The sequence below is a fragment of the Lutra lutra genome, chromosome 10, assembly GCF_902655055.1.
Source record: "Lutra lutra chromosome 10, mLutLut1.2, whole genome shotgun sequence".
Taxonomy (NCBI): Eukaryota; Metazoa; Chordata; class Mammalia; order Carnivora; family Mustelidae; genus Lutra; species Lutra lutra.
In genome coordinates this window covers 60,510,659-60,538,253 of record NC_062287.1, presented here as the reverse complement: position 1 = coordinate 60,538,253, position 27,595 = coordinate 60,510,659, and the positions used below count along the sequence as shown (strand labels likewise).

At 46.9% G+C, this 27,595-nt stretch overlaps 3 protein-coding genes and 1 pseudogene across 4 annotated transcripts; all 4 read left to right on the top strand.

Moving 5' to 3' along the window:
- Positions 1-8,307: 8,307 nt before the first annotated feature.
- Positions 8,308-9,179, top strand: LOC125079754 (olfactory receptor 52D1-like; annotated as a pseudogene).
- A 1,937-nt stretch (positions 9,180-11,116) lies between these two features.
- Positions 11,117-16,875, top strand: LOC125080056 (olfactomedin-4-like). Of its 2 annotated transcripts, XM_047693872.1 has the most exons (7): positions 11,117-11,271; positions 11,972-12,034; positions 12,283-12,435; positions 13,347-13,469; positions 13,654-13,807; positions 14,197-14,356; positions 15,957-16,875. In XM_047693872.1, the coding sequence occupies exons 1-7, from the start codon at positions 11,203-11,205 to the stop codon at positions 16,615-16,617; spliced, it is 1,383 nt and encodes a 460-aa protein (XP_047549828.1). In that variant the 5' UTR covers positions 11,117-11,202; the 3' UTR covers positions 16,618-16,875. The 2 variants fall into 2 exon arrangements, with proteins under 2 accessions (XP_047549828.1, XP_047549829.1); XM_047693873.1 differs by lacking the exon at positions 13,347-13,469.
- A 1,952-nt stretch (positions 16,876-18,827) lies between these two features.
- On the top strand, positions 18,828-21,150 carry UBQLNL (ubiquilin like). Its single transcript, XM_047692229.1, has one exon. It carries the CDS (start codon positions 19,112-19,114, stop codon positions 20,954-20,956), a length of 1,845 nt encoding a protein of 614 aa, XP_047548185.1. The 5' UTR covers positions 18,828-19,111; the 3' UTR covers positions 20,957-21,150.
- A 3,788-nt stretch (positions 21,151-24,938) lies between these two features.
- On the top strand, positions 24,939-27,595 carry LOC125078903 (ubiquilin-3-like). The gene is made up of 2 exons (XM_047692149.1): positions 24,939-25,041; positions 25,308-27,595. The coding sequence occupies exon 2, from the start codon at positions 25,345-25,347 to the stop codon at positions 27,310-27,312; it is 1,968 nt and encodes a 655-aa protein (XP_047548105.1). The 5' UTR covers positions 24,939-25,041; positions 25,308-25,344; the 3' UTR covers positions 27,313-27,595.

Below are 27,595 nucleotides of genomic sequence, written 5' to 3'. Positions count from 1 at the left end.
TAAAGTAGACATTCAACTCCACTGGATGGAGGCTGTGGGGCTCTTAGCTATGGGTGTGTTTCCTGAGCTGGAGAGAGAATCAATTATCAGACACATCCGTGCAGCACAGGGGGTATCAACAGAGGAACTCTAGAGGAAAGTAACACATGGGTGGTAAGATAGATCTAATTGCACAAAGATTTCACTAGAGACAACAGTGTATATCGTATTCAAAGAAAGATCTAGAGTTCTTACAATAATCTTTTTTTTCATTATTCATTGATTTGGAATTATCTGTTGAGTATCCACTGTATTGTTACAAGGTTCTAAGTATTCAGGTTATGACAGTTAATAATGGAGAGACTCTGTCCTGCTTTTAGGGAGCTTATAATCTCTGGAGAGTGACACACAAGGCAGAAGAGAACAAACTCTTTGCTTTCAAAGAGAATGTAACTGATAGAAAAATGAAGTGAATACAGTGATGCACCACACATGGGCGATGAGGACAGTGGCAGAGACAACAGCACAGGCAAAGGACCTGGGGCTGGGAACAGCACGACATGACTGTGAACAGAAGGGAGGCCAGTGTTTCTAGAGCACAGTGAGGTGGCAATAGCAGAGAAGGAGTAGGAGGAGCATGGCCAGTTCCCATGGAACTGGAATTATTCAAACTTCTTTCTGGGAGGAAGAAACTGACCCTGAAGAATAAACATGAATTTTCCAAAGCACACAGCAAGGCAGTTAAATAAATGCAGAGCTAGAATAGAAACATACAACCCACATCATGTCTGTTATTGTATTCAAAGGCATAAAATATAAGTATTACTAGAATAAACACAGGAAACAAATGAAAGACTTGCAGAAATGTGCATACTGTTTCTTGAAAGTGTGCATAGTGACATTTACTGAGCATTTATATTATATAGTGAAAGTTTGTCATTCTGCAATTATAATTAAATAAAAAGCTATGAGTGGAATAGTGAAAGCCTCATAGTAAAAGCCTATATATATTTCTGAAATAATGCCTTGCCATGCATATTTAAAATTTTAATGTATAAAATGAGCTTGCATGTTTTTTGTTATTTTATCTAACATAGTTTGGCTTGATGTGAAGGTACTTGCAGGCAATTATCGTGATTAAGCCTTTTTTTTTTTTTTTTGGTTATTCTTTGCCTGGGTTTTGCATTTCTACTGTTAGTAGTAGGGGAATGTGTCTCCAAAAGGTCTATTAATAATGATGGAAGACATGAATTTAAAGGCCATCATTTAAGTACATCATTTCATCATTTTAAGGACATTTATTTGTATCTTTTATTTAAAATTAGGCAATGGGGTCACCAGGGTGGCTCAGTTGGTTAAGTGTCTGACTCTTGGTTTCAGCTGAGGTCATGATCTCATGGCTGTGGGATTGAGACCCGTGTCAGGCTCTGTGGTCAGTGCAGAGTTTGCTTCAGATTCTTTCTCCCTCTCTTGCTCCCTCTCACTCACTCTTCCTCAAGTAAATAAATAGAATAAAAAAAAATAAAATTAGGCAAGCAATGCTCAGTGTTCATTATTTACCTTCCATACATTGGTAGTCTCTTCCAACAGTTTATCCTATACATTTACATTAAATTCAAATGATCTTTCAATAAAAGAAATGGACCTAGAATCCTTTAATTTCCTCCATGTGGATTTTGTTTAATGGAAAAGAATATCTAATACATTCTATTAAATTTGTCTGTGGTTCAGTGATGAATTTTTGCAGATGCCTAACATACAACTGTTCATTTTATTGATGACATTTTTATTTTATGGCTGACATCATAACGTTTTATAGAAACTCTGAAATTTTATAGAAATTTCTAACTTGTTTATTTACCTCTAAAATTCATCCACTATTGAAAAATATATGGCATGTATATGGCATGAGATTATTAAGCAAATTAAGGATACCAAAGATAGTCGAATAAGAAAATATGACTGCCCCATCATTTCATTAAGAGCTGAGACCATGGGGTGCCTGGGTAGCTCAGTCAATCAAGGGTCTGCTTCAGCTGACTCCTGGAATTGAGTCCCCCATCGGGGCCCTGCTCAGCAGGGAGTCTGCTTCTCCCTCTGCCCCTCCAGCTGCTTGTGTTCTCTCTCTCAATAAAATAAATAAAATTTTAAAATTTAAAGAGTTTAAAGAGAAAAAAAGGGGGTGGAGACCAAAATAGTTTTTAATTTTTCACAAACACTAAAATTTCAGTCCATGGTTCACACATCTCAGTAGAATTTTCCCCACAATAACAATTAATCTTCATTAGGCAGTCCTTTTTATTTTTGATCAGTTTCTGTCCTATCACACAACAAAGAGAGTCATCTTAAATGTAACACATTAACTTTAATGCAATTCCAAATTCTTGATCATATTCACTTTAGCTGACTTATTTTTCCTAACAAGTACTCCAATGTGAGCTCCATAATCTTATCAGCTCCTCCAGTGTTTATCAGTTCCTTTCACTGCTCCCTCAGAACATACTTCTACACCAAATTTAGAACTTAGACGACATGTGTTGATATTGTAACCTTCACAGTTTTATAACAGTTCAGAGATGGTTGGGTTTGTCAGCAACTTTTTGAAAGACTAGTTCTTCTTCATATCACTGCTATATTGATATCACACATACATAAAATAATTTTCATGCTAGCAATATCTGTACATTCATCAAGTGGAAATGAAATAAACTTTACCTGCTTTAATTTATTTGTTTATTTGTTCTGGGAGTTGGCTTCTGTATCCCTAACTACTCCCTTGTACATGTAATGTGATTGATGTAGTCATTGTAAAACGGGCAGCCTGCCTAGTCAAGAACTCCCACAAACAACAGTGCAGGATGGATTCCTCACTTAGAACTCGTAGGAGTAAATGGTCATGTTTGCAGAGCGGACTTGTTGTTTCTGTCTCTGGGCCATATCTCAGCAACTGGTCTCACACCCTCCAGTTCCAGTGTATCCACACACACACTCCACGAGGGAAAGGCCGGACATGAGAAGAGGTTATTGAACAGTTGTAGAATATTAAAACAGGTGATTACAACAGTATAAGAATTTTTTTTTTGTTTCTTAGGAACATGTTAAGTTTGCTCTGTGACACTATAAATACCACAGAATTCATTCAAACTAGGTCTAAAAACAAATACAAACCAGATATTTTGAAATATCTGATGTTACCACACCCTCTTATATCCCAATAAGTGGGATCCAGGGCATTTTCGAGAAAGGGGAGAGTTGTGAAACTAAATGTCCACTATGACAGTCCACCTGGTACTGCATGTGGGCCAGCAGGTATCTCAGAGAGCCAGAGTTTGTCCTCAAGCTGACTCTGCAAGTGACACAACCTTGAGTAATGTTGTGTTACTCTCCCAAGCTCAGGCACCACGCTGGTGCTCCATGTCTTCATGGAGCATGCTGCTCTAGTCTTCCCACCACCTCTCCGGGAATGTCCACAAATCGTCATTGTAGAAAGGGAAAAAATAACAAAACAAAATGAAACTGGGTCAGAAGAATAAAATACTTGCTCCAGTGTATGTAGTCATGGAACCTATTCAACCCCATGTCTGCCCAATTCAACAGCCCAGGCTCTTCCCACCATGCTGCTTTGCCTGCATATCAGCCTAAGGGGCAGAAACAATGCTAAGCAGTGAGACTGTCCATGTCTAGGGGGCAATTGGGTGTGCTCTTTGTGGAGCATGAAGCAAGTCTCCATCTGCGTGTGCTGTGCCCCTCCCAGGGGTTCTGCTGAGACCTCCCTGCTCTGTGTCTTCCTTTCCCGGGATCTGAGTGCCTGAGTGCATCAGGCATGAAAACCAGGGGAGACCAGGAGAGTCAGCAGAGATGACTACAGACCTCTGCTAATCCCTCATTAACGTGCACAGCTGTGACTCACAGGTTCTGGATCCAACCAGGGACACAGGGTCCATGCCCCTGATGGGCAGAGAAGAAACACATAAATCCTTCCCACCCACACCTGCTGTCCCTAGGACTGCCCTGGAAGCACCTTTGGAGTCCCCAGGTCACCGGTGCACTGACTACTGAATGGATAAGCCGGAGTAGCAGGGACTGGAGCAGCCCTGGGTACAGGGAGGCTGGATGCCCCTTCCTCATCTTTAATCCCACCTCCCCAGCACAAGGTGAGAGCTCCTGGCCCACTGGCAGCAGGAATTCCTCAGCCAAGATCAGTCACACCCTAGACAGGGTGTGGGGGTTCCTGAAGAGCCCTCCCCCCTATGCCCTACCTGGATTTATCCCATAGTGATCCCAGCATTGAAGGTCCTGCTAGCAGTGCCATTCCCCATGGGACAGTCTACGAAACCTCTTTGTCCTGATGGAAATGTGTTGTTCACACCTTTTTTCAGAGAACAACTTTGGGATGCCAAGGAGAGCATAGGTGGAGGTCAGCGTGGCTGGTAAGTTTGAGAAGTGGCTGAGATGTCACCACTCATTTGACACTATTCCTGGGTCAGAAAAATGTGGAAGCTGAAGGCTGGGGACAAGGAACAGGGATTAAAAGTCAACACCCCCACATTCTCCATTTTACTAGGAAGCAATCTTGTTTTCAACCCCCTTTTCCTGGCTCCATTGTCAAGGGAAGCTCTTTCTTTTGTCTGATCAGTTCTCATCTGATATACTTTCAGTCTCACTTTTAGCCATTGGTTTTTGCCAAGTTCAGGACCACCACGCTTTCAATATTCTTTAGTTCAGCTCCCATGTTATCTTTTTTGTTTATTCTTTGTTTCAAGCAAATTTCCTTTATTCATTTTTTTGTTTTTGTTTTTTCTTGGTTGAAAAAAGCATTGCAAAATTCAATTCATATACTTTAGCCAAAAACTATTTTTGATGTGGCCTCCTCTCTGTGGAGAGTCCATTCTATTGGTCTTTGGGTGATTCTCTGGGTTGATTCCACTGATGTGATTGTTATCCAGGCATCTCCGTGGCAGGAGGTAAGCTCAGGATCCTCCTACTCTACCATCTTCTCCAAAGTCCCAGAGTTGTTTACGTATGTTATTTTACTTATTCTTATTTACAGATTATTCTTATTTACAGATTCCTGTAAAGTAGGTGCATTTATTCTTATCCCCAATTAAGGTAAAGCAAGTAAAGGTATAGAGGAGCTGAGTCTCTTGTGCAAAGTCCCACAGCTGGTATGTGGCAGAACGAGGGTCTGAACTTAGATAATGTGGCCTCGGAGCCCGCTCTAGATCCTAATCACTGTGCTGAGGGGGGAGTACATGGGAACAAGGAAGACTAGAACATTGTTCCTGGCTTCCCTCTCACTCCCACCTCCTCTACAGTGAGCATGGGGATCATGAATTCTGATTAAACCAAGGGCCAAAGGGCTCATTCAATTCCCTCCAAATCAAATTACAGAGCTGGGACTGAACACTTGCTGCCAGAGTTCAGTTCAATTCTTGACTCCCCCTCTCTGCCTTCTTTCTGTGTCACTGCTTCCTCCAGCTGCATTTAATGTTCCTTGTTCTGCTCCTCCCTGGAGGGAATACTTGTCCCTCAAGCCCCTTAGGCAGGACACAGTCTGTGAGCCACTCTGAAGAGAACGAAGCATGGTGAGAAGGATTAAGAGGGCGGGGAGAGGGAGAAATGGGCTCTGGCTTGGAACCTGTGGAGGAGGCGGCAGATGGAGGGAGGTGAGTCTCAGTCTGTGGCTGGATCTCGCAGGTCTGTGCACCCTCACGGCCCCCTGTGACTCATGCCTAGAAGAAGGTGTGCATGTGTGAATGGAGTCAGAAGGAGGACCCCCTCAGAGTGGGAGTGGAAACCCACGTCGGATGAGCTGTGTGCGTGACAGAGTAGCTTTTCCTGCCCAGAAGAAAATTGCTGTTGAGTGAGAAACAAGGCAGGGCTTCCAGGTCAGGAAACAGTCTTGGACTGGGATCCAGGAGATGTTGTTCTTTGTCCCAGCTGTGTGTGTGCCTTTCTGCAGATGGTTTCCTGATCACAGAAAGGGGTACACACCGTGGGATGGCTTTGCATGCATGGCAGATAGGAGCAGCTGCAGGCTCCAGACAGTGGCTCTGAAAAATTGTCCTGCTTGGGAGCTCTCAGTGAGCAGAGCCTCTACTCCCTCAGCATGTCCCTTGTGAACTCTTGACTCTGAAAGGGCACTGAGCTGTGTGAGGCCTGGACATGAAGCAAGGCACTGGGCGGAGAGCAGAGTGGGCACTGGGAGATGAGAAGCAGCCCCTTGTCTATAGCCAGATACACAACAGAGACCAAGGTGAAGGGTGGGAGGAGGGTTCTTAGCTGCCTCCTCTTCCCCCTCACTTAGCCTATGAGAGGAAATACAAGGAGCAGAGCTGTGGACGGTAGACACGAACCATGTGGGGTAGTTTCCCCTGGAATTTTGCCATAAGGAAGTATGCTGGGAGGGTCTCCACCCTGAGTTCAGGACTTTCTCATGGGCCCCCTGCCTGGTACAGGTTATGTTTGGCCTGTGGTTTTGGGAGAGATGTTCCCAGGCCTTGGGGAGTTGACATGTTTCTTTCCTCAGAAAGGCTGGGAGTGTCTTGTTATTCCTGAAAGGATGTTCTCAGAGTCCAGGGGAGCCCAGGGCCCCCACAGTGAGAGAGGCAAGACCATACCCCATGACTTGGCAAAGCCTTATTCTTCAGAAGGAAATTCTAGTTTCTAAACCAATAAGACTTTAATTTGGGAAATTCTATCCTGGTTTATTACCTGATTCTTCTCTGCAGGAGTCAAAATGTGGGAGTGTGAGACATGGCCCAGGAGATAGTGCTGTGGAGAAGCCTGGAGCAGACACAGAGCATGGGATGCTTGATAGCCCCTACCCACAACCCCTCTGCCACTCTGGGCCACCCTATTCTCTGTTCACCTACCCCCAGGTTCTTCATTCCCCAAAATAGCTTAAAATATCAAATGCAATACCTCATGAAGTTCATGGACATAACTGCGGTCTTCAGGCAGAGCATGGAAAGCACATTCTGGCTTATATCCTTTTTGTAGGCTGTTCCTTATCCACCTAAACCCAGATGAGCAAAGTCTGTCCTCCCCCACCATTTTCACCTACACTGCCACAGTAGCACCCAGCCCCAGTCCCTTCCATGGCAGCCCCACCTTGACGGTCTGCTGTGTTCTTTAGGTGATCAGAACTTTTCCAGACTGATTTCTTCAGAATCTGATGGGTCTGTCCATGGACAAACAACAGAATAAAAAAGAGCCCCAAAGCTGAGTCATGGGATGAATGTCTACACTGGTCAAAGAAGGAATTAGTTTTCATGACCCAGGTACTTTGAAATATGAATAGAGCTGAAGGGAGGGATGTCAAAGCCATGGGTCGCTGGGATGAAATATTATACAAATTGGAAGGAATAGGCTGTTTGGGACGGTAGGGGAGCTAGTAAAGTGGCTTCTGGAAAAGGACTTTGGAAGAGGAGTTTTGTCTGAGCATTAGGCAGTGAGTGGAAGGAAAAAGAGTCATTCCATCTCTCTAAGCTTTGATTTACAGAGGTGGAAGGAACACAGAGAATGTTGGTAGGATTAGGTTTGGATGACAGAGACAACTTCCTCTGGGACAAGCCTCTCGGAAATGCATATTCTGATGTTGCCATGTGGCTAAGCTGAAGAGGAGACACTCCACCTGAGAAAGACTGTCAGAAGAGTGTGATCTTTAGTTAGGTGAGTTTTGGTTTTTTGTTTATCCTTTTTAAGGATTTTATATATTTATTTGATCACCAGAAAAGAGAGAGAGAGAAAACAGGAGTAGGAGGAGGGGCAGAAGGAGAAGTCTACTCCCCACTGAGCTGGAAGTCCCCATTCTGACACTAGGCTGGATCCCAGGACTCTGGGATCATGACCTGAGTCCAAGGCAGACACTTAACCAACTGAGCCACCCAGGTGTCCCAGTTCAATCAGGTGAGCTTTGAGAGAAATCCTAGTTTTATTTACCAGTTGTGGGTCCTGGAGTAAGTCTGTTGACATGTCAGCAACCAAATTCCTTCATTCACCACATGGGGACATGAGCAAATCCACGGATGCTAGGGAACCCATAGGTCAGCACAGGGCTCTCGGCAAATGCTGTAGCACCCACAGCCCTGACCTCATACCCACTCATGTAAAATCCCTGGAGAGCAAGTGCTGGCTTCTCACAGGCCTCCCTCACACCCTGCAGGGACAGACCCCAGCGGAACCAGGAGATGGGACTGGATCCTGTACTGCCCACTCTCAACCAGACTGTGCTCCTCCCTGGACCTGGGCCCTTCGTCCTTCTGGGGGTGCCGGGCCTGGAGGCCTTGCATGCTTGGCTTTCAGTGCCTGTGTGCCTGCTGTAACATGGCTGCTGTGGCAGGGAATGGCCTTCTCCTGGGGCTGGTGGCAGCTGACAGGACACTGCGGGCACCCATGTACCAGCTGCTGGGGCTTCTGGCTGCCGCTGACCTGGTTCTGGCCACATCCACAGTACCCAAGGCTCTGGCTGTGCTCTGGGGCCTGTCGGGTGAGATCTCCTTTGCCGCCTGCCTAACTCAGCTCTTTGTGACCCACGTGACCTTCATTGCCGAGTCTTCGGTGCTCCTGGCCATGGCTGTGGACCGATATGTGGCCATTTGTCAGCCTCTGCGCTACGGGGCACTGCTGACCCAGCATGTGGTGGTCATAGTGGCTGCAGCTGCAGTGACCCGTGGTGCTTGTGTCATGGTCCCCTCTGTGGCCCTGCTCCAAAGACTGCCTTACTGTGGGCAGCGGGAGCTCCCCCACACCTACTGTGAACACATGGGTGTGGCTCGGCTGGCATGTGGTGACCTGCGCCCCAACATGCCACCACACTGCTGTCCCCAGCCCTGGACGTAGGGCTCATCGCTGCTTCCTATGCACTCATTCTGCATGCCGTGTGTCGCCTGCCATCCCATGGGGCCCGCTGCAAAGCTTTAGGGACCTGTGGAGCACAAGCCAGCGTCATCACTCTCTTCTACACGCCTGCCCTCTTCTCTTTCCTGGCTCACCGTTTCGGCCGCCACACGGTGCCCCGCCATATCCACATCCTCCTGGCTAACCTCTATGTGGTGGTGCCCCCAGCCCTTAACCCCGTGGTCTATGGAGTACGGACCCAGCAGATCGCTCAGAGGCTCAGGAACTTGTTTCGGCTCTGCTGGGCAAGGGCAGTAAAGGATGTGGGCCCTGAGATGGCCTCCCATAGCAGGGACTGAGCACCTGTTTGCTGAGGCATGTGCCCTCCCATGGCCAAAGGGTGCCAAATGCCTCAGAGCAGAGCTCTAACCAAGGTATTGTTATCATCCGCTAATATGTGGCACTCTGGTCCTCCAGCACTGTTGCCTGCTCAGGAACAGAATGCACACTGAACTCCCCTCTGCTTGCCTGAGGCCAGTGTGGCTAGAATTTTCCTACCCTTTCTAATTGTGTATCGATCTCCACAGTTGCATCTCACACAAACAGAACATGTAGGGTCTGGCAGTGGCAAACAAGGAGGCCCAGGTCCTGGCATGGAGATCAACATCTCATCTTTCTCCATCACTCTGCCCAGCCAGCACCAGATTAATGAAAGTGGCTCTGCGTGGGGTCTTTTGTCCAGTGTGTGACATTAAGCAGGAACTCCATGTTTGTTGAATGGGTGAAGACGGGAGGGGCTGAGGAAATGGCACAACATGAACCAAAGAGAACAGAGCTCTGGAAACTGACACAGCCTCTGACCTGGCTGATTCATACTGTCAACCTTGGAAGAGCTTCCGGCTCTGGACTGCCCCATGCTGCCCACCTGAGCTATTTCCCCTCTCTGCTCCCATGCCGAGCTTTCCCATGCTTTCCCAAACTGGTCCCACTTACTAGGTTTCCTTGGCAAAACATAGGCAGAGGACCCAGGTCCAGTTGTCATGCTTCATGCTCTGTGTTCTTGCACACTTCCTCCTCTCCAAGAGGTTTCCCACTCCATGCAGCTTAATTCCCAACTCACTCCTCTCATACCTCCCTAACCTCTGTGGCTCCCCTAGATCCATGGCTACAGCAAGGCCAGGCCAGAGGAGTTGATGGAGAATGGATTCAGGTCTGGAGCAGGGAGTCAGAGGGTGAAAACTCTGAAGCAAGATGTGGGTAAAATCTCTCATCAAGGATTGCCCAACAGAGCCCAGCACATGTCTTCCTGGGGTCATACATTCACTTCAGCTCTCCAGTCCTCTCCCTAGAATGAGAAGTACACACTTCATATACTTCTCTCTACTGGGTATTATGTGTTGTGCAATGGGCATTAAAGGAGGGTATTCATTAGCAAATCCTTTTGTGAAAAACCTATGATATCTGAATTGGAGGAGCAATGACAAGTAAGGATATAATAAAGGATACACATTTCTGAATGGAAAATGTGGTCTTCATAGGAAATCTGATGTCCCCTTAGGTCTTGGGGGTGTTGAGACTCACCACTGCCTGGGAAGTACTCAAGAGACACAGTGGAAGAGGAAAGTAGAATTTTGAGTGGCCAGCACTAGAAATAATGAGCTATGACTCAGGAACCGACTCTTCCTTTTCCTTAGGGCACATCAGGGGAGATCCCAAAGGACTTGAGGCTTGACAAGAAGATATTGGGAGGGGGCTCTCTTGAAGGACAGGCAGTGGAGGCTGCTGGCATCAAGAGGTCTAATTAGCAGATCCATTTGAATAGTGAGGTGGGAAGGAAATGTTTAGAGTGCTTAGAACAGTGAAGAGGACAGACTTCTAAGTGTGCAGAGGGCACATAGCAGAGCAGGCCAGCACAAGGCTGCTGAAGCAGTCCCCCCAGGTATACAACTTGGCCCTCATCCAAGAGCCCTTGGTTAAGTAAATGGTTTCTGTCCTGGAGATGGACAGTTGCATATTCCTCTGGAGTATTTCTCACTTAAAGTTGAGAAAAAGACCATAAACCCTTCTGAAAGGCCCCAAGGCCCCCACAGCTTGTCTCAGGTTTGCCTTATTCTGTTTAGACAGGAGGGCCCAGCAGGACAAGGACAGAGGAGAGAAACCCTGTTTATGTAAAAAAGTCATTTCTACCCCATCAAGGAAGCACAAGGGTGTCACAGTCCTCTTTTTCCCATGCCCCACCCTGTCCTTCCCAAACCTTCTCACGTGATTAGTCCTTTCAGATGTTGAAATCTATCTCTCTCCTGCTGAGACCATTTACCCAGACCGAGATAAAAGCCTTGGGGGAACTCAAAGGTGTTGCTCCCCTCCCACAGCAGAAGCAAGATGAAGCCCACCCTGGCCCTCCAGATACCCTTACTGCTGCTGCTCCTGGTGCTCCCAGGACAGCCTCAGGTATAGCTCTGGCTTTGGGGGAGGAGGATGAGATACCGAGTCTGTTCTGATTGTTGCTGGGCTTGGGTAGGCTTAGGGTGAGAGAGAAAAAACAAGTATGGAGATGAGAAAGGAGGATTTCTGCTCTGTCCACCCTGCTCTTCTATGGGCCTCACTTCTGTGAAAACCTGCCACCCTTTTCCTGTCTGAAGGATGCTAGACCTGAGGGAGGCCAGCCTGGGCTATTTTAGGCATGTGTCCTTTGTTCCATCATCCCCAAAAGCTAAACCACTGGGCTGGAGTTGCAGACTGAGGACATAGCTAAATTAACTCCCAGGGCCAGACAGGCTATATGCAGGACTATTCAGAGAAGGACAGGGGCACACATCTTGATTCTTGAAGAATCTGTAAGGAAACCCCAGTTGAGTTTTTTTTGTTTGTTTTGCTGTTTGTTTTAATTCTCAGAACCTCTAGTTTTCATCTAAAAAAAAAAATTCTAGTTCTTGTGAGCGCTAAATATCAGTCTGGATTCTGGTGCCTCATGTACTGTGAACATTTATCTCCCTTCTTTGACAACTTGGAACTCTCTGTTCCTGCCATCTTCATGACAAAATGAACTTGTGGGGATCTACTGAGTCTCCAGAGCAGAGGTACTGGAGCCCCTAAACTGGTCCCTTAAGACTTGGACTTGTTTTCAAATCAGCTTTCTTCTTTCCCACAGAGCCTCAAGGAAGAGTCTACTCCCAGTTCTGTGAACTGTGACAAGAAGCAGCCAGCGCATGAGGTAGGGTGAGGACAGCCCCACTTTGAGGAACTGGAAGGGTGCTGGGTGAGGTTCTGGGAAGTTAAGGGAAGGGTCACTGCACCTCATGGCAGAAGGAGACTCAAATAGTCATGAACAACCTCCTGTACAAAGAGAGCTCTTCTTAGACACCCCAGAGTAGGGTCAACCCTTCTGCTTCGTGTTCCTAAATAGCACATTGTGCCCCATGTTTCATCACACTTAATGTGCCCATGGACTTGCTTTTGCAGCTGGTGAAAAGTGTGCCAGGTTCTGTGGATGAGGATGGCCTGTGCCATTGTATAGTTCACCTACCCAACAACCTCATTCCCCTGAATCAGCTGGAGCAGCTGCAGAGTATAACGCAGGAGCTCATGGACAAGTATGATCAGGAGTTATCCAGGGTAAGTGCTGGAGCTGCGGGCTGGGGCTGGCAGTTACGTGAGCACATTCTCTCCTGGATCCAGCATGAGAAGGAGCAGGATTGGTAGAGAAATGGCTGAAGGAAGCTTAGCCCTCATCTTTGAGATGAATCCTGAGTATGAAGGAAAAATTAGGTATCGTTCTTAGGATTCTCAGTGGCAGTCATAGTACAGAGAGGCTTGTGTAGGATGTGCTTCCTCCATTAAGAGGCCAATTCATGGATACAGGTGCAGTGGGAGATGAGAAGAGGGTATAGCAAAAGAAGACAAAAGTGGGATGGCCAGTGCACAGGAGACAGAAAAGAGTTGGAGTTGATATCTAGATAGACTTGTGGGCCAGGCTGGTGAGCTTGGAATCAATGCTTTAAGTAAGGCTGAGTGAATGAAAATGTGGCATCCTCCATGTGGTGTGGGCAGCTGCTTTTTGGAATGGGCACTCATTGTGCCCTGGGGAAGGCTGGTGGGAGAGGGCCTGGAAGCTAGGAATCTGTCCATTCATTCACTTACTAAGACACTCTTGAGAGTGTGTCTGTAATCAGGAAAGGGGAAAGAGAAGCTGGGCATATGGGGGAAATAGTGATTTTTTCCTGAGGTGAAAAGAGGGACACCATGTCCTCAGCTGTGAGATGGAGATACTAATCCTCACCTCAAGGGCAATTAGGGGAACAAATGAAAGTGATGGATCTGAGAGTATTTTGTTGGCTCTGTGGCACTGGGGGGCATGTGAATGGAAGGAAGAGACACAGGTATGGAGGTTTGGGGGTCCTGCCTGTCCATTCCCCTGCACCCAGGTCAGTGAGTACTCTCACACCATTGAAGGTCAGGATAACCAGGTTCTGGAAATGAACCATGCCCTGAAGCCCGTGAATCCCATTGCCCTTGCTTCCTCCTAGGAGGCCCCAACCTATAGCCTATTGCGCCTGGAACTTGAGGGAGCACGGGAGTTGGTGACCCAGCTTATGGCCAAGGATGGAGGTAATGAGGCTGAGGACCTCCTCTCTCAACTCCAGAGCCAGGTATGTGCATAGATTAGAGAATACCTCTCCCCTCCATAGTCCCCTGTCTTATTTAATCTCATAAATTTGATGAAAAATCACTTATTTCTGGGGAAAAAAGACATGGAGCTGAGCAATATGGGATCCTCACTTCGGTTCTTAGGAACAGTCCACGACCCATATCCTTGGCATCTCATTTCCATAGGTGGCTAATGCCAGCCTCACACTCAAGCTTCTGGCTGACTCTGACCAGCGCAACCTCCGGGCTTACCGCCAGGAGCTGGATGTCCTCGAGAGCCGGCTCAGCGATTGTGAGAGGGAGAAGTGTCAAGAGGCCTCTGATCCACCTGTGCCCCCTGGTGAGGCCTCAGCCTGAATTTCTTAAGATCTCATCTCCCCAACGACAGGGTTTGGGAATGGAGGGTTGACTATGGGGTACTGAGGGTTGAGCAGCAAAGGTCTTTTGTTTCCTTGCATGGTGCATCACTAAGGGATGCAGACTGAGATAGGTACACTCTCACATATAGGCATACTAGTATACACAGATATATATATAAACACACCTATAATCACATGTGTGCACTATCCTCTATTTGTGCAAGGTCAGACCTTCTTACATACCTGTGCGTGCCCTCTGGCAGAAGGACACACACTGAAATGCACACATGGCTATTACACTTTCATTTTCCTCTCCCTGTGGGTTGTGTGCTGCACTCCTAGTTTGTACTTTGTCTGCTCTCTTCTCTAGGTTCTTGTGCCCACGCAGGCCTCCAGAAAGTTAGCAGACCCCTTGTGGTACAACTCAATTGGAGAGGCTTCTCCCACAAGGCAGGTGTCTGGGGTCGAGATGCAGCACCCGATCTAGACTCTTCCCTCTACTGGGTGGCTCCTCTGGGTTCAGATAACAGGTGAGTTAAGGATGGTTTCTCTTTTGCAACCAGGTTCATTCCAAATGTACTCTACCCTACCATGACAGGTTTCTTTGTGCCCCCAGCAGAGCTTCCTCCCTCCATTTTAGGTATGCCCCTGCACAAATTTAGCCTAGGCCTGACAAGTCACCTCCTAGAGCTCCTGTCAGGATTAAGGATGACTCAGATGACCCTGAGCTCCTTCACAAACCTTTGTGTCTGAAATTTTTAGTCTGATTGTAATACAGACTGGTTCTACATATTGCCTGATCTCATATCAAGAGCAAACTCTTCTCCACCTTGCCCTCAGAATCCTAGCTTCTTCTTAGAAGAAGTTTAAAGGATGAACTTGAACCTACTTATGACATGGACTCAAAGCTGAGTTTGAATCTCAGTACTTAAGCTAAGTGAGCTTGTAAAATGCTTTAATGTCTCAGATCCATTCTAGCCCTTTGGAAAGTGAGGATAGTTAAATTATGAAATTATCATGTGAGAGTCCATAGAAAAATGTGAACAGCATAGTCTGTGCTGATACATGTTCTCTTAGATGACAGGAATCCATGATGTGGTTGTTGGGTGTGACAGGATGTGATCAGGAAGAAGCCTAACTGAATCCATGAGATGATGATGAATGAGCCTTTCAATAACCTGGCAGCCTGGTTAGGCAGCTAGGTACAATATACAAACAGGGTGTTTAAAGTCAGTCCATGTAGGAGTATGAGAAAGATCCAACTGAGCAGGAGATTATGGTAGGATAGCATGAACATGGCTTGAACCTGTCACTTCAAAGAGCCTTGGAAGGTGGAAGCTCACCTCGGATTAGTGTTACTGATAACATTGTTTCCAATTCCTATAGGTGCTTTGTACAAGGTAAAGGCATTAACGTGACTTTGCATTTTAAATCATCTCAAATTCTCTGTGGGTAAGGCAGAACTTACTGCCCAAAGTCAAGCAAAGACAACACTCAGAATTCAGGGATAATTTAAAGAACTTTCCGAAGTGACCTTATGAGCATATGTCTCCCAAATCCAGCTCCAGAACTATGTCCTGCTCCAGGGCACTTGGTGTCTCAGGGGCAGGTGGAAGGCAGTGGAGTCTAGCTATAGAAGAGGCTCCATAAAGAAGAAAATAATAGCTATCCCTTGGTAATTGCTTACTTTGAGATAAATATTCTACTAATTGGTTTATTAGCATTATTTAGGTCAATCCCAATATCAATGAAATAGATTATTTTGTTATTATTTTTACAGATTTTAGTTATGGGCTGAGTGACTTTGAGCAAATTACTTAGTCTTTCTGAGGACCAGTCTCCTAGTCCATGGGAATACAACTGAAGTTCTGGTGCTTTCTCTATAATTAAATGAGATAATGCAGTCAGAGTGTCCATGAGGCATCGTTGAGTTTGATGTCAATGTTATTTCTGTTACTCATTTTTTTTTTAACAGTTGTTTTTGGTCCCAGTATATTGTAAGAAAAAAAAAGAGAGATTACAAATCAGTTCTGTTTGATTCCAAAACTTCCACTATTAATTAGAACATTATCCTGATCATTTTTATTAGCACTGTGAACCCTGATGATTCTGGTGTGGGGTTTGGCCTAGGTACTTTGACTACTACCGGCTGTATAAGTCCTATGATGACCTGGTACTGATGAAGGACTTTGTGGAGAGGAAAATGGGCTATGGTGATGGCAGTGGTAATACTGTGTACGAGAACTTCATGTACTTCAACTACTATGGCACACGTGACATTGCCAAGGTGAATCTCTCCTCCAACACTCTGGTGCTGCAACGCACATTGCCCAGTGCCACCTACAACAACCGCTTCTCCTATGCTGGTGTGCCCTGGAAAGACATAGATTTTGCTGGTGATGAGAAGGGGCTGTGGGTACTCTATGCCACTGAGGAGAGCAAGGGAAACCTGGTTGTGAGTCGTCTCAATACCAGCACCTTAGAAGTGGAGAAAACCTGGCGCACCAGCCAGTACAAGCCAGCCATGTCAGGAGCCTTCATGGCCTGTGGAGTGCTCTATGCCTTACGCCCACTGAGCACCCGCCAAGAGGAGATCTTCTATGCTTTCGATACCACCACGGGGCGGGAACGCCATCTCAGCATCCTGTTGGATAAGATGCTGGAAACGCTTCATGGCATCAATTACTCCCCCTTGGATCACAAGCTCTATGTCTATAATGATGGCTACCTGATCAACTATGACCTCAGCTTCCTGACCCTGAAGCACAAGCAATCAAAACGACCAGCTTGAAAGCTCTCTTGGCTTCTTCCTGATCACATCCTGTCATACCCAAGAAAACTTCAAGGCCCTGAGACCCCTGGGGAAGAGTACCAGGAGAATCAGGTCATCCTCCTCATATCCAGATGAATCCCACCCCCCCAAAAATGGCCATCACTCCTACTGAATGAGAAATGTTGATTATATCTTTATCATTGATAATCTTTATAATTGATAATTCTGTAAAACTGATAACTCAGTCTTCATATTAAAGTTCTTTTTAGTAATGGCCTAGGTAGATTTGATGGGGTTTGATTGGGAAACAAGCGCTAACAGTAACACTAACAAACACCTCTTTTCTAGAATCCTAGAATTGTAGAAACTTCACTCTAATTTTTAAATCTATTCTGTGTTTTGAAAACTGGGAATCCAGCTCTAACAGTTATAAAATTCCAAGAACTAGACTTAGTTAATAAATCTTAGGTTGAGAATCTCTGATCCCAGTGCAGAGACCCAGGGCAACTGACATTAGAATGGGATATAGAAGTCCCTTTTCTTATCCTTAACCTCCTGCAGGGTACCTGGGAAGAAGAGAGGCAGGGTCTTGGTGTGAAAATCAATGTTTCCCTGTTCTTAATCGATCTCACTTTGAGTGCAATTGAGAGAAGTACTTAGGCCTGAGTCCCATTCTAGGAGGTAAGCAGCTGATGGCTAAGCATGAGGAAGGTCTGATGTGGACTGAGCTGGTGGTCTAGACATTCTCAGTAGAGAATCTTTCAGTGTGACACAGAAAGTCCCCTGGCCAACTGTCTGTAATAGCTTCGCTCATCTTCAACACATGGAGAACACAGAGGCCCAGACAGTCCACTTCTGTTACTTATAGATCCCCCACCATTCAACTGCCTTCCATGGAGTCGGATTCCAGACCCCAAAGTCTTCACAGTCGCACAGAGGATACCAGAATACTTCATGCACAATGTCTCATGCTTATACTTCCCCATATACATACATTCACAAATATGCATCCAATCAGACTTATGGGTTCTTCCTCATATGTAGAATATTTCCATCTACATAGACATAAATACACATTTTAACATATTCACTAAGGGCATATTCATCTGCTGCCCAAATATAGACCAAGCACTATCCTCCAAACCTGCATGGAACTGAGAATCTGTTTTAGTTGCCTAAACCTGTCCTGGTAGGAATTTTACCATGAATCACCTCCACCATCATCTCTTGATTTACAGACATCTCTCCCCCTAATGCTATGACACAAAGGTGGGCCCTGAAGATTGGGCTAAGACACTGAGTCAAATCTTTCTAAAAGTTCTGCTAAAATGACATGTAGCAAGACCAAGTGATAGGTGAATAAAAAATATTTTGCAAGGAAGGGTTCACTCACCTTCAATTTGAAATGCCCCTCAGGGAGCCTCCCAAGCTAGCCTGGCTCCCTGCTTTTAGGATAGTGGAAAGCTTTCTCCACATGGGAGCACACTTGATGAAATCCAATATCCCTAAACCTAGAGTCACAGAAAACCATGATCTCCTCTTCCACTTGTGAACTTTGTCCTTGCTCCCCTTTCCTTTGTAAGGCCTCCATTTTTTGAGTTCTCTAACAAAAATAATAAGATCCTTTTTATAGGAGAGATTCCATTTTTACTGGTATGCAGTTTTATCTGTGGCTTTGACAAACCCAATTTTCAATAACAAGCCTGCTATCCCAATGGGGACGCACACATAGCACCACAGACAAGCCACACACCTCACATAAAAAATCTGGCCTTTTTTTTTTTTTTAAGATTTTTAAAATTTTAAAAATTTATCTGATACAGAGAGAGGAAGAGCAGAAGCCAACTGAGCAGCAGACAGAGGGAGAGGGAGAAGGAGACTCGCCGCTGAGCTGGGGTTCAATCCCAGGACTCTGGGATCATGACCTGAGCAGAAGGCAGAAGTTGAACCCACTGACCCACTCAGGTGCAACCCCCCCATCCTTTTTTATTTATTTATTTACTTTTTAAATAGTTCCATCCTGTGAACTTTGTCCTCCATTTCTGGAGAAAGAGCTCATTTTACTTTATTATGGAGATGTGGTGACCCACCCCCACACATGCACTCACACAAATATGTCTCCCTTCCCCAGCTGGTCCTGGCAGACTGTGAGACTAGAGTTGACATCACAATATCCCTTTTTTTAAGAGGTTACGGTGTTGGTGGGTGGGGCAGAAGGGAGGGGCAGCCCTGGGTGGAGTCATCTTTACTAAGACCACCTAGTATCAACTATGAATCAGTAGCCACGGACAGGCCTCAGCTAGGCCACATCTGGAGAGCTGGGGTGGGGGGTATAACATCGCAAAATACCTGGCCCCAGCCTGGTCACTATTCCCTATTTGGGCAACAAGGAAACTAGCCTTTGGGCTAAGAACACGACACCTGAGACAAAGGCCAGCAGAAACATTCGTTTTCCCTCACCCCTTCTGCCCTGGCTTCAACCTGCTCACCACTGGCCCTCCCACTGAGGTCCATGCCGCATGTCATCTCACGAACACCCAGGATGGCCCAGAGTGGGCATCCTTCAGGTTTGTCTGCAGACAAGAATATCTCTTCAAGGGTCACCCGAGTGATAGTGAAGACAGCAGGCAAGCAGGAAGACTTTATAATAGCAGATGACACCTCAGTGAGGCAATTCAAGGAGAAGCTATCTGCTCACTTCAAGTGCCAGATGGACCAACTTGTGCTGGTCTTCATGGGCCGCCTTCTTAAGGATCACGATACGCTGAGCCAGAGGGGCATCCTAGATGGCCACACCATTCACTTGGTCATAAAGTCCAAATGCAGCTCCAGATCCCTAGCCCATTCCCCCCAGAACCTGCTGACCAAAGAGCCCAGCCACCAGGACAGAATCACCAAAGGAAACAGCAATGGGGCATACCAACCTGCCAGTGTGAGTCACACCACAGTGGAATCATCCCTCCTTGTGGAACCTGATGCACCCAAAGTGCAGAGCCAGGAACTAGAAGTAGGTAGTCCAGAGTACATAGCCCAGATGCTACAGAATCCTAGTGTCCAGCAGCTTCTGTCTAACACAGACCTCATGAGGCAGTTCATCTCAGAACACCCAGACATGCAACAACTGATGCAGCAGAATCCAGAAGTCTCCCACATCTTTGACAATTCTGAGATCTTATGGCAGACTCTGGAACTGGCCAGAAACCTTGCCATGATTCGAGAGATAATGCAGATCCAGCAACCTGAAGAGAATCCTGAGTGTCCACTGAACCCACAGTCACATTCGGGCTTAGAGACAAGGCCAGGTGGGGACAGTGCCCTGGGTCAGACTTATGTGGATTGCAATGACCAAATGCTCAACAGCTCACAAGATCCCTTTGGGGACAACCCCTTCAGAGCTCTCCTGGAAGGACAAGTTTTGGAACAAGTTCAATCCTCACCTCCATCTCCAGCACCACCCCAGGAACGGCGGGACCAGCTCCCACAGCTCCCTACAACCCGAGTCATCTACACTAGTTCTTGTGGTTTAACCTCCATCACCTCAGCCAATGTTAGCCCTAACAGAGTGAACCATACTCCCAGTGCCTACACCACCACTATCTCCAGCAAGGGCCAGAGTCCTAACTGCCCCTTTCAGCAGCCAACTGGGATACCAGCCTTACCTAGCATAGAGCTCACCCAGCAGCCCCAGGCAGAGGATAAAGATGCCACCATCCCTCTAAATAGCTCTGACCAGAAATTAGAGGATGATCTCCAGCCTTCAGATGAGCAGACCAGCTCCCAGATCACAGGAAGCATGATGCAGTTGCTTTTAAACAACCCGTACTTGGCAGCCCAGATGATGCTGTTCATAAGTATGCCCCAGCTGAATGAACAGTGTAGGCAGCAGCTGCCCACATTCCAGCAGCAGACACAGCTTTCTGACATGATTACAGCCCTAGCCAACCCCAAAGCAACACAAGCAATATTGCAAATTGAGCAGGGTCTGCAGCTCTTGGCCACAGAGGCTCCTTTTCTTCTATCCTGGGTTGCACCCTACCTATGGGGCCTGGGTTGGCTTCCTGCGCCCAGCTGCAGCTATCCTGACACAGTGCCCTGGGCCTGGGATGTGCCAGATATTGCTGAACCCAAAGATCCTGAATGCTGCCATAAATCTGGAACAGTCCTGCAGAGGCTACAGTCCTTAGCTGGAGACCCTTCCCACCTTCCACAAGCCCCTGAGATACGTTTCAGTCAGCAGATGGAATCTCTACAGGCCATGGGATTTGGAAACCCCCATGCCAATCTGCAGGCACTCATTGCTACTGAGGGGGACACCAGTGCTGCTATTCGCAAACTCAAGAGATCCCAAGGATTCTAACCACCATGCCTCTGTATTTGCTTGTTACTTGCCTGCTGACCCAGTTGACCACATCATCTGCCTCTTCTACCCCTTCTGATGCTTCCATCCAGCAGAAGTCCTGGAAGAGAACAAACCAAACAAAGCTTTCTCCACTGAATAACAAACCATTGGCCATGGGTAGAAGATCTGTCAATAAAATGGCTACTCCCACATGCCCCTATCTGAGGTTTGGCTTTGTTTCTTTTACAAAAAAAAAAGGGAACTGTGTATGATATCCCTGCCTCACCTATAATACATACATGAGTGTAGACACATACCACATGCATATATTATTATAGAGATAGAGAATCATAGTTGCATACATGGAACCACAAACTCAGATATCATACCATGCTCACATACCCAGGGACATGCATATGCTATGCACACATACACAAGGTCACATAGCCAAAAAGTCATGGATACAGCCACATACATTCAACACACTGCACACATGGCCATAGGCATGCACAGCATACCTAACAACATGTATATAGACCTACGTGTAGGGGAAGAGAGTCATAACACACACATACGAAAGGGAAATTTACTATAGATACATATGTAGTCACAAAGACTTCCTCAATTGCCCAAGTCCAAATTGCTCAAGTTTGAAACTGGAAGAAGAATGTCCTGGTGGGCCAGAGTAGGAAAAGTCCACCTTTCAGCCAGGTGTAGGTAAGTATTTATATTCTTTAGGAATCTCTTACTAACTGCCATTGTCAGAGTTGTAGGACTTTGCTGGACTGTTACTATTCTTTCTTTAGCACAGAGAGATACAGTTGCTTATCCTGACTGCATATTCCCACCAAAACTCAGGCATCCAGGGGCATGGCCACTTCCAAGAATACACTTCCTTCAGTGTATCTAATGTCTGTAGCTTGTGTTCTCTGTAGTCAGCCAGGACTCCATCCCTTCCTCTTCCTGCCTCCTCAAGAGCAGCCCAGCCAATATGTATGTAAACAATCACAGAAGTCAAATATTGTTTCAGGTGTTGATGAAATAGTAGTGACCAAATAAAGTCAAATAAGACAAATAATTTCATAAATCAAATATTGTTTTAGGCATTGAAGAAATAACAGTGACCAAATAAAGTTCCTTTATTAAGAGTTTACTTTTGTGGGGAGAAGATTGTTTTCTACTTAACCTATGCATAAGGGCTATGAGGAAAAATGAAGCAGGATAAGGTCTTCTACATGTAGGGTAATCCGGGACAATTTCTCCAGAAAGGCAATAATTGATCAGATATCAGAAGAAATTGGGAGAACTGAACACGCACTCCCTTGGGAGAAGTATGTTCCAGGCAAAGAAGGCTACCTAGGAGTAAAAGTGTGAGGTGGGAATATTCTTGATGTGTTTGAAGAATAACAAGGAGATGTTATAGCTGGAGTCGAGTGAACTGAACAATGGGAGGGAAAAGAGGACATCAGGAAGAATTTGGTAGGGTCTGGTGAGGACTCTGGAGTTTACTATGAATGCAGTGGAAAATCCCTGAGGGATTTCGAGCAAACAATGCAGGTGTTTCAGTGTGTGGGTCTGGTTGCCAAGTGGGGAAAGACTGTGCTAGAGGTAGAGCTGTGAGCGGGCACACTAATGTGAGGTAGCTCTTGCAGTGGAGCGGGTGGGAGATGGTGGTATCTGGAGCAGTGGAGGTGGTGATGCGGGTTCAGATCTGGTCTGCAAAGGGTACCCAAAGAAATCCCGTGTGCTCCTCACAGACTACCCTTCTTCCAGCCCTGACGCTGCCATCAGCAAGACTGAAGGGGAGTCCACAAAACTCCCAAGTGCTCCTGCAGATCTACTGCCAGACTCGTCTCCCTCCTCAAACTAGCAGAAAGGTCTTAAGAACAAATTATAGCTAAAATGGATTTTCTACCTTCTCATTAAGATGTCTCCATCCAATCAATTCAACTTTTAAAAAAAGATTTTATTTAATTATTTATTTGTTTGTTTATTTATTTATTTACAGAGCTCAAGCAGGAGGAGGGCAGATGGAGAGGGAAAGAGAGAATCCCAAGCAGACTCCCTACTGAGCGTGGAATCCAATGTGGTGCTCCACTCGGGGCTCAAAGTGGGGCTTGATTCCAGGACCCTGAGATCATGACCTGAGTGAAAACCAAGGGTCAGATATTTAACTGACTGAGCCACCCAGGCACCCCTTATCCAATCAATTAATATAATTAATCTTTGTACCCTGCTTGCCTCAGGTTACCTGAAAAGCCCAAGCTCTATTGTGTCATCTTTCTGATTCTTATCCCAATATGCTCTGAAAATTCCTCATGTGACCCAATTTTCCATTGGTCATCAATTCTCTGAACTTTTCCACCTACCATTAGAACTCATAATTTAGCAACAGCAAAACCCTACTTTATAACATTTCCTCTATATGATCCCCACATTTTGCCATAACTGAAATCTGGCTGTCCACTGAGCCTGTACACTCTGTGCTCCGTCCTGTTATGAATAAATCGTCTGTGGACCAAAATCAAGCTCTCCACTTGGGCACTGATCCCAATCTCTTCAATTCACCTACTCAATAGCTTAGTCTTGCAATTATTTTCTCTCCCTTCTGCATCTTTTATCCTTCCTCATTGTATTGTTCCCATCAGAATAAAAGCATGATGCAAATAGTCTCAGCTTAAGAAAAAACAAAACAAAAGCATCTCTATCTTTGCATTTCCACACAGCCACCATAACCTTTCTCTTAGGTGTAATACTCTGATTGAATCCACTTCATTTCTAACCCACTTGCTTTTCAACCCACTCCAGCCAGATTTCTGCTCCCTCCTCTCTTCCGAGCCTGGGCTCATCATGGTCCCCATTCTCTTGTCCAACCCAGTGGTTGGTTCTCAGCCTTTATCCTCCTGACCTACCAGCATCATCCAACACCATCAGTTACTCTCTCCTTTCTGAAACTATTCTTCATTTGCTTTGTTTTCCCCCTCTCTCCTTTTTTTGACTTAATGTTTTATTTCTCCTCCATTTCCTTTGTGGAACACATCTAATAGTCCAGATTTGTAAATATGTAGTTCCCATGCCTTAGTCTTTTTATACCTTTATCCTGTTACTATCCCCACTAATCTTATGATTCTAAATACTCTGCCAATGCTGATGAATTGCAGACTCACAATAGTGAACTCCCTCCTTTCATGTCCATTTGGGTATAAGATAAACATCTCAAATGTAGGTAACTCTGAACTCTGGGATTTATGTTTAAAACTTTATTCCCTGGGACACCTGGGTGGCTCAGTTGGTTGAGTGTCTGCCTTTGGCTCAGGTCATGATCCCAGGTTTCTGGGATCGAGTCCCACATCAGGCTCCTGGGGAGCCTCCTTCTCCTTCTGCCCCCCCCCCATGAATAAATAAAATCTTTAAAACACACACACACACACATGCACACACACACACACACAACTTTATCCCTTGGTCTTTTTTTTTTTTTAATCTCAGTAAGTAGCCAATCTATACTTTGAGTTCTTTTGGGGAACAACAATAATAGTTTTAAAAAGTAAGCTAAAAACTTTGTGTCATTTTTGGTCCATCTGTCATACTCTAGATCTTGCCCATCAAAAAGTCAATATGCTGAAGATATATAAAAAAAATCATGGTTAATGTTGAATCGGAGAGAAGACAGAAACATAGAATGCCAGGAAGAACAATAATTCAGGGTATAGCTGAATTTGGGTCTTCACAGGGACATGCGGGCTAAGCCTTTCCTAATTGCACAATCCAAGGCTGAGTCTCCACACAGCCCACACAGGTGTGTGGAAGTAGGCCTCTTGGCCTGTGATGGAAGGGTCAGCCTAGGTCCCTCACTGTGAAGAAGGCATCAAGATAAAGGAAATAGAAGAGGTAAAGTGAGGGGTGGCAGAGTTCCTAGGGATACAGAGCATCTTGGAGAGGTCTCAAGAATCCATTGTGTAAGGCTGTGATGTCAATGCTGAGGTCACAGAGGTGACCTGATGGAGTGGGTTCCGGCCCAGAAGGCTTCAGGGGTGGCTGTTAGCAAGATGAGGGTGGTTTGGAGCCCTGTATAAGAGGCAGGACGGGGCCACAGCTGACTGGTATGTATGCCCCAACCCAAACCCTTCTTCCCACTTTTGCCCTTCACTCACCAACCATAGACCTCTTTCTCGGGTCATCCAATCTCCCTCTCCCGACCTGACACCTCTTAGACCCATCAATCTCCACAACCATCCCATCCCGAGACCCTTATTGTCCCTTCCATACTCCCTGTGCCCCCACCCTGAGACCCCAGGCCCTCTTCCCATACTCCTACTTCAGCCACTGCCCCAAAGGATGATCTTTGTACCCCATCCCCATCCCCCAGCTGTGTCCCCACAGACCTGGGCCTCCTGCTGCCCACCATGGCCAAAAGTGGAGAGGCCCTGCCACAGGGCAGCCCAGCACTGATCCAGGATCCCCACCTCATCAAGGTGACAGTGAAGACGCCCAAGGACAAGGAGGATTTCTCAGTTACAGACACTTGCACCATCCAGCAGCTGAAGGAAGAGATATCCCAGCGCTTTAAGGCCCACCCTGATCAGTTGGTCCTAATCTTCGCTGGCAAAATCCTCAAGGACCCCGACTCACTGGCACAGTGTGGAGTTCGAGATGGCCTCACCGTCCACCTGGTCATCAAGATGCAACGCCACACCATGGGCACCGAGTGTCCGGCGTCTTCAGTCCCTGCACCAGCCCCCAGCCCTGGCTCATTCCCTCAGCCAAGCTCCATTTACCCAGCAGATGGGCCACCCACCTTTAGTTTAAGTCTTCTCACAGGCCTCAGTGGGCTAGGCCTGACCTCGGGTAGTTTCTCTGACCAGCCCAGCTCACTGATGTGGCAGCACGTCTCTGTCCCTGAGTTTGTGGCTCAGATCATTGATGACCCTTTCATCCAGGGTCTGCTATCCAACACAGGCTTGATGCGCCAGTTGGTTCTTGACAACCCCCATATGCAGCAGCTAATGCAGCACAACCCCGAGATTGGGCATATTCTCAACAACCCTGAAATCATGCGCCAGACGCTGGAGTTCCTACGCAACCCAGCCATGATGCAAGAGATGATGCGCAGCCAGGACCGGGCACTCAGTAACCTGGAGAGCATCCCTGGGGGCTACAATGTGCTTCGTACCATGTACACAGATATTATGGACCCAATGCTTAACGCAGTACAGGAGCAGTTCGGTGGCAATCCCTTTGCTACTGCCACTACTGCTAATGCCACCAGCAGCAGCAGCCAACCTTCGAGGACAGAGAATTGCGACCCTCTCCCCAACCCCTGGGCTTCCACATATGGAGGCACGGGTGGCAGGCGAGGCAGGCATCCTGGGGACCAGGATGGATCAGAAACTAGAAATAGGGTTCCCAACATTCTGGGTAATATAGGGCTCTATGACTATCTTCAGCAATTACATGAGAGCCCCCAGTCCCTGGGAACCTATCTGCAAGGGACTGCGTCCACCCTCAATCCAAACCAAGAACCACCACAACCAGGAAATCGGATCCCCCCAACTTCGTCCTCCTCCCAGGAACGTGAGTCAGGCCAGCCTCTCCCCAAAGAGTCAGTAGCCATCAAGGGAAAGTCCTCTTGCCCATCCTTCCTGAGATATCCCCCAGAGAGGAGTGCTGGACAAGATGGAGGCCAAGGCGGCACAGGGAACGGCTCCGGTGGCCACACCACTAACATGCCTGACCTTATCTTAGGGCTGGGGTGTTTGGCCAACAGGTTGCCATTTGTTCCTTCACCACCTTCCCCCATGGCAGCTTCCCCTGGGATGCCTGAGCATGCCTGGCTCCCCCCACCACCTTATCCAAGATCTCTGAGGCCTCCCAGCATGAGCCAGGTCTCACAGTTGCAGGACGAGATGCGCCGGCAGCTGCCACTGCTCCTGCACCTTCAGGCAGCCTTGACAAACCCTCGCGCCATGCAAGCCCTACTCCAGATTGAGCAGGGTCTGCAGATCCTGGCTACTGAAGCACCTCGCCTCCTGCTCTGGTTCATGCCTTGCCTGGCAGGCCTGGGAAGTATGGCAGGCAGTACAGAGTCTAGAGAGGGCACCCTTAGGCAGGAGGATCCCTCTCTAGTCCCAGCTTCCGAGGTTCCCCCAGCACAGGGCTCTGCGGAGCTGGGCCTCCATTCCATCCCTCTCCTCCAGATGTTGCAAGCTCTAGCTGGTACCAATCCCCAGCAGCTGCAGCCCGAGATTCACTTCCGGGTGCAGCTAGAGCAACTGCGCGCAATGGGCTTTCTGAATCCCGAAGCCAATCTCCAGGCCCTCATAGCCACTGGGGGTGATGTGGATGCTGCTGTGGAGAAGCTGAGGCAGGCATAGGAGCCCTTGTTCAAACCATATCTTTTCCGCTGTGATCTTTCCCCGTATCCCACTACCCTAACTCCCCCGTTCTTGAATGCAGCTGCACACTATGAACCAAATCCACTATGATGCCCTTTATGGCGGAATCAATGTTGTTCCAGAGTCAATGAGGAAGAATGAGAGCCAGAAACAGGGTGGGGGTGCTGTGAGTGACCCAACCACCCCTGCCACCGTACCATCTTGGAACCCCAGTCTGAGCTCTGCTTATGCCTATCTTGAGATGCAATTACATCCAATCTCC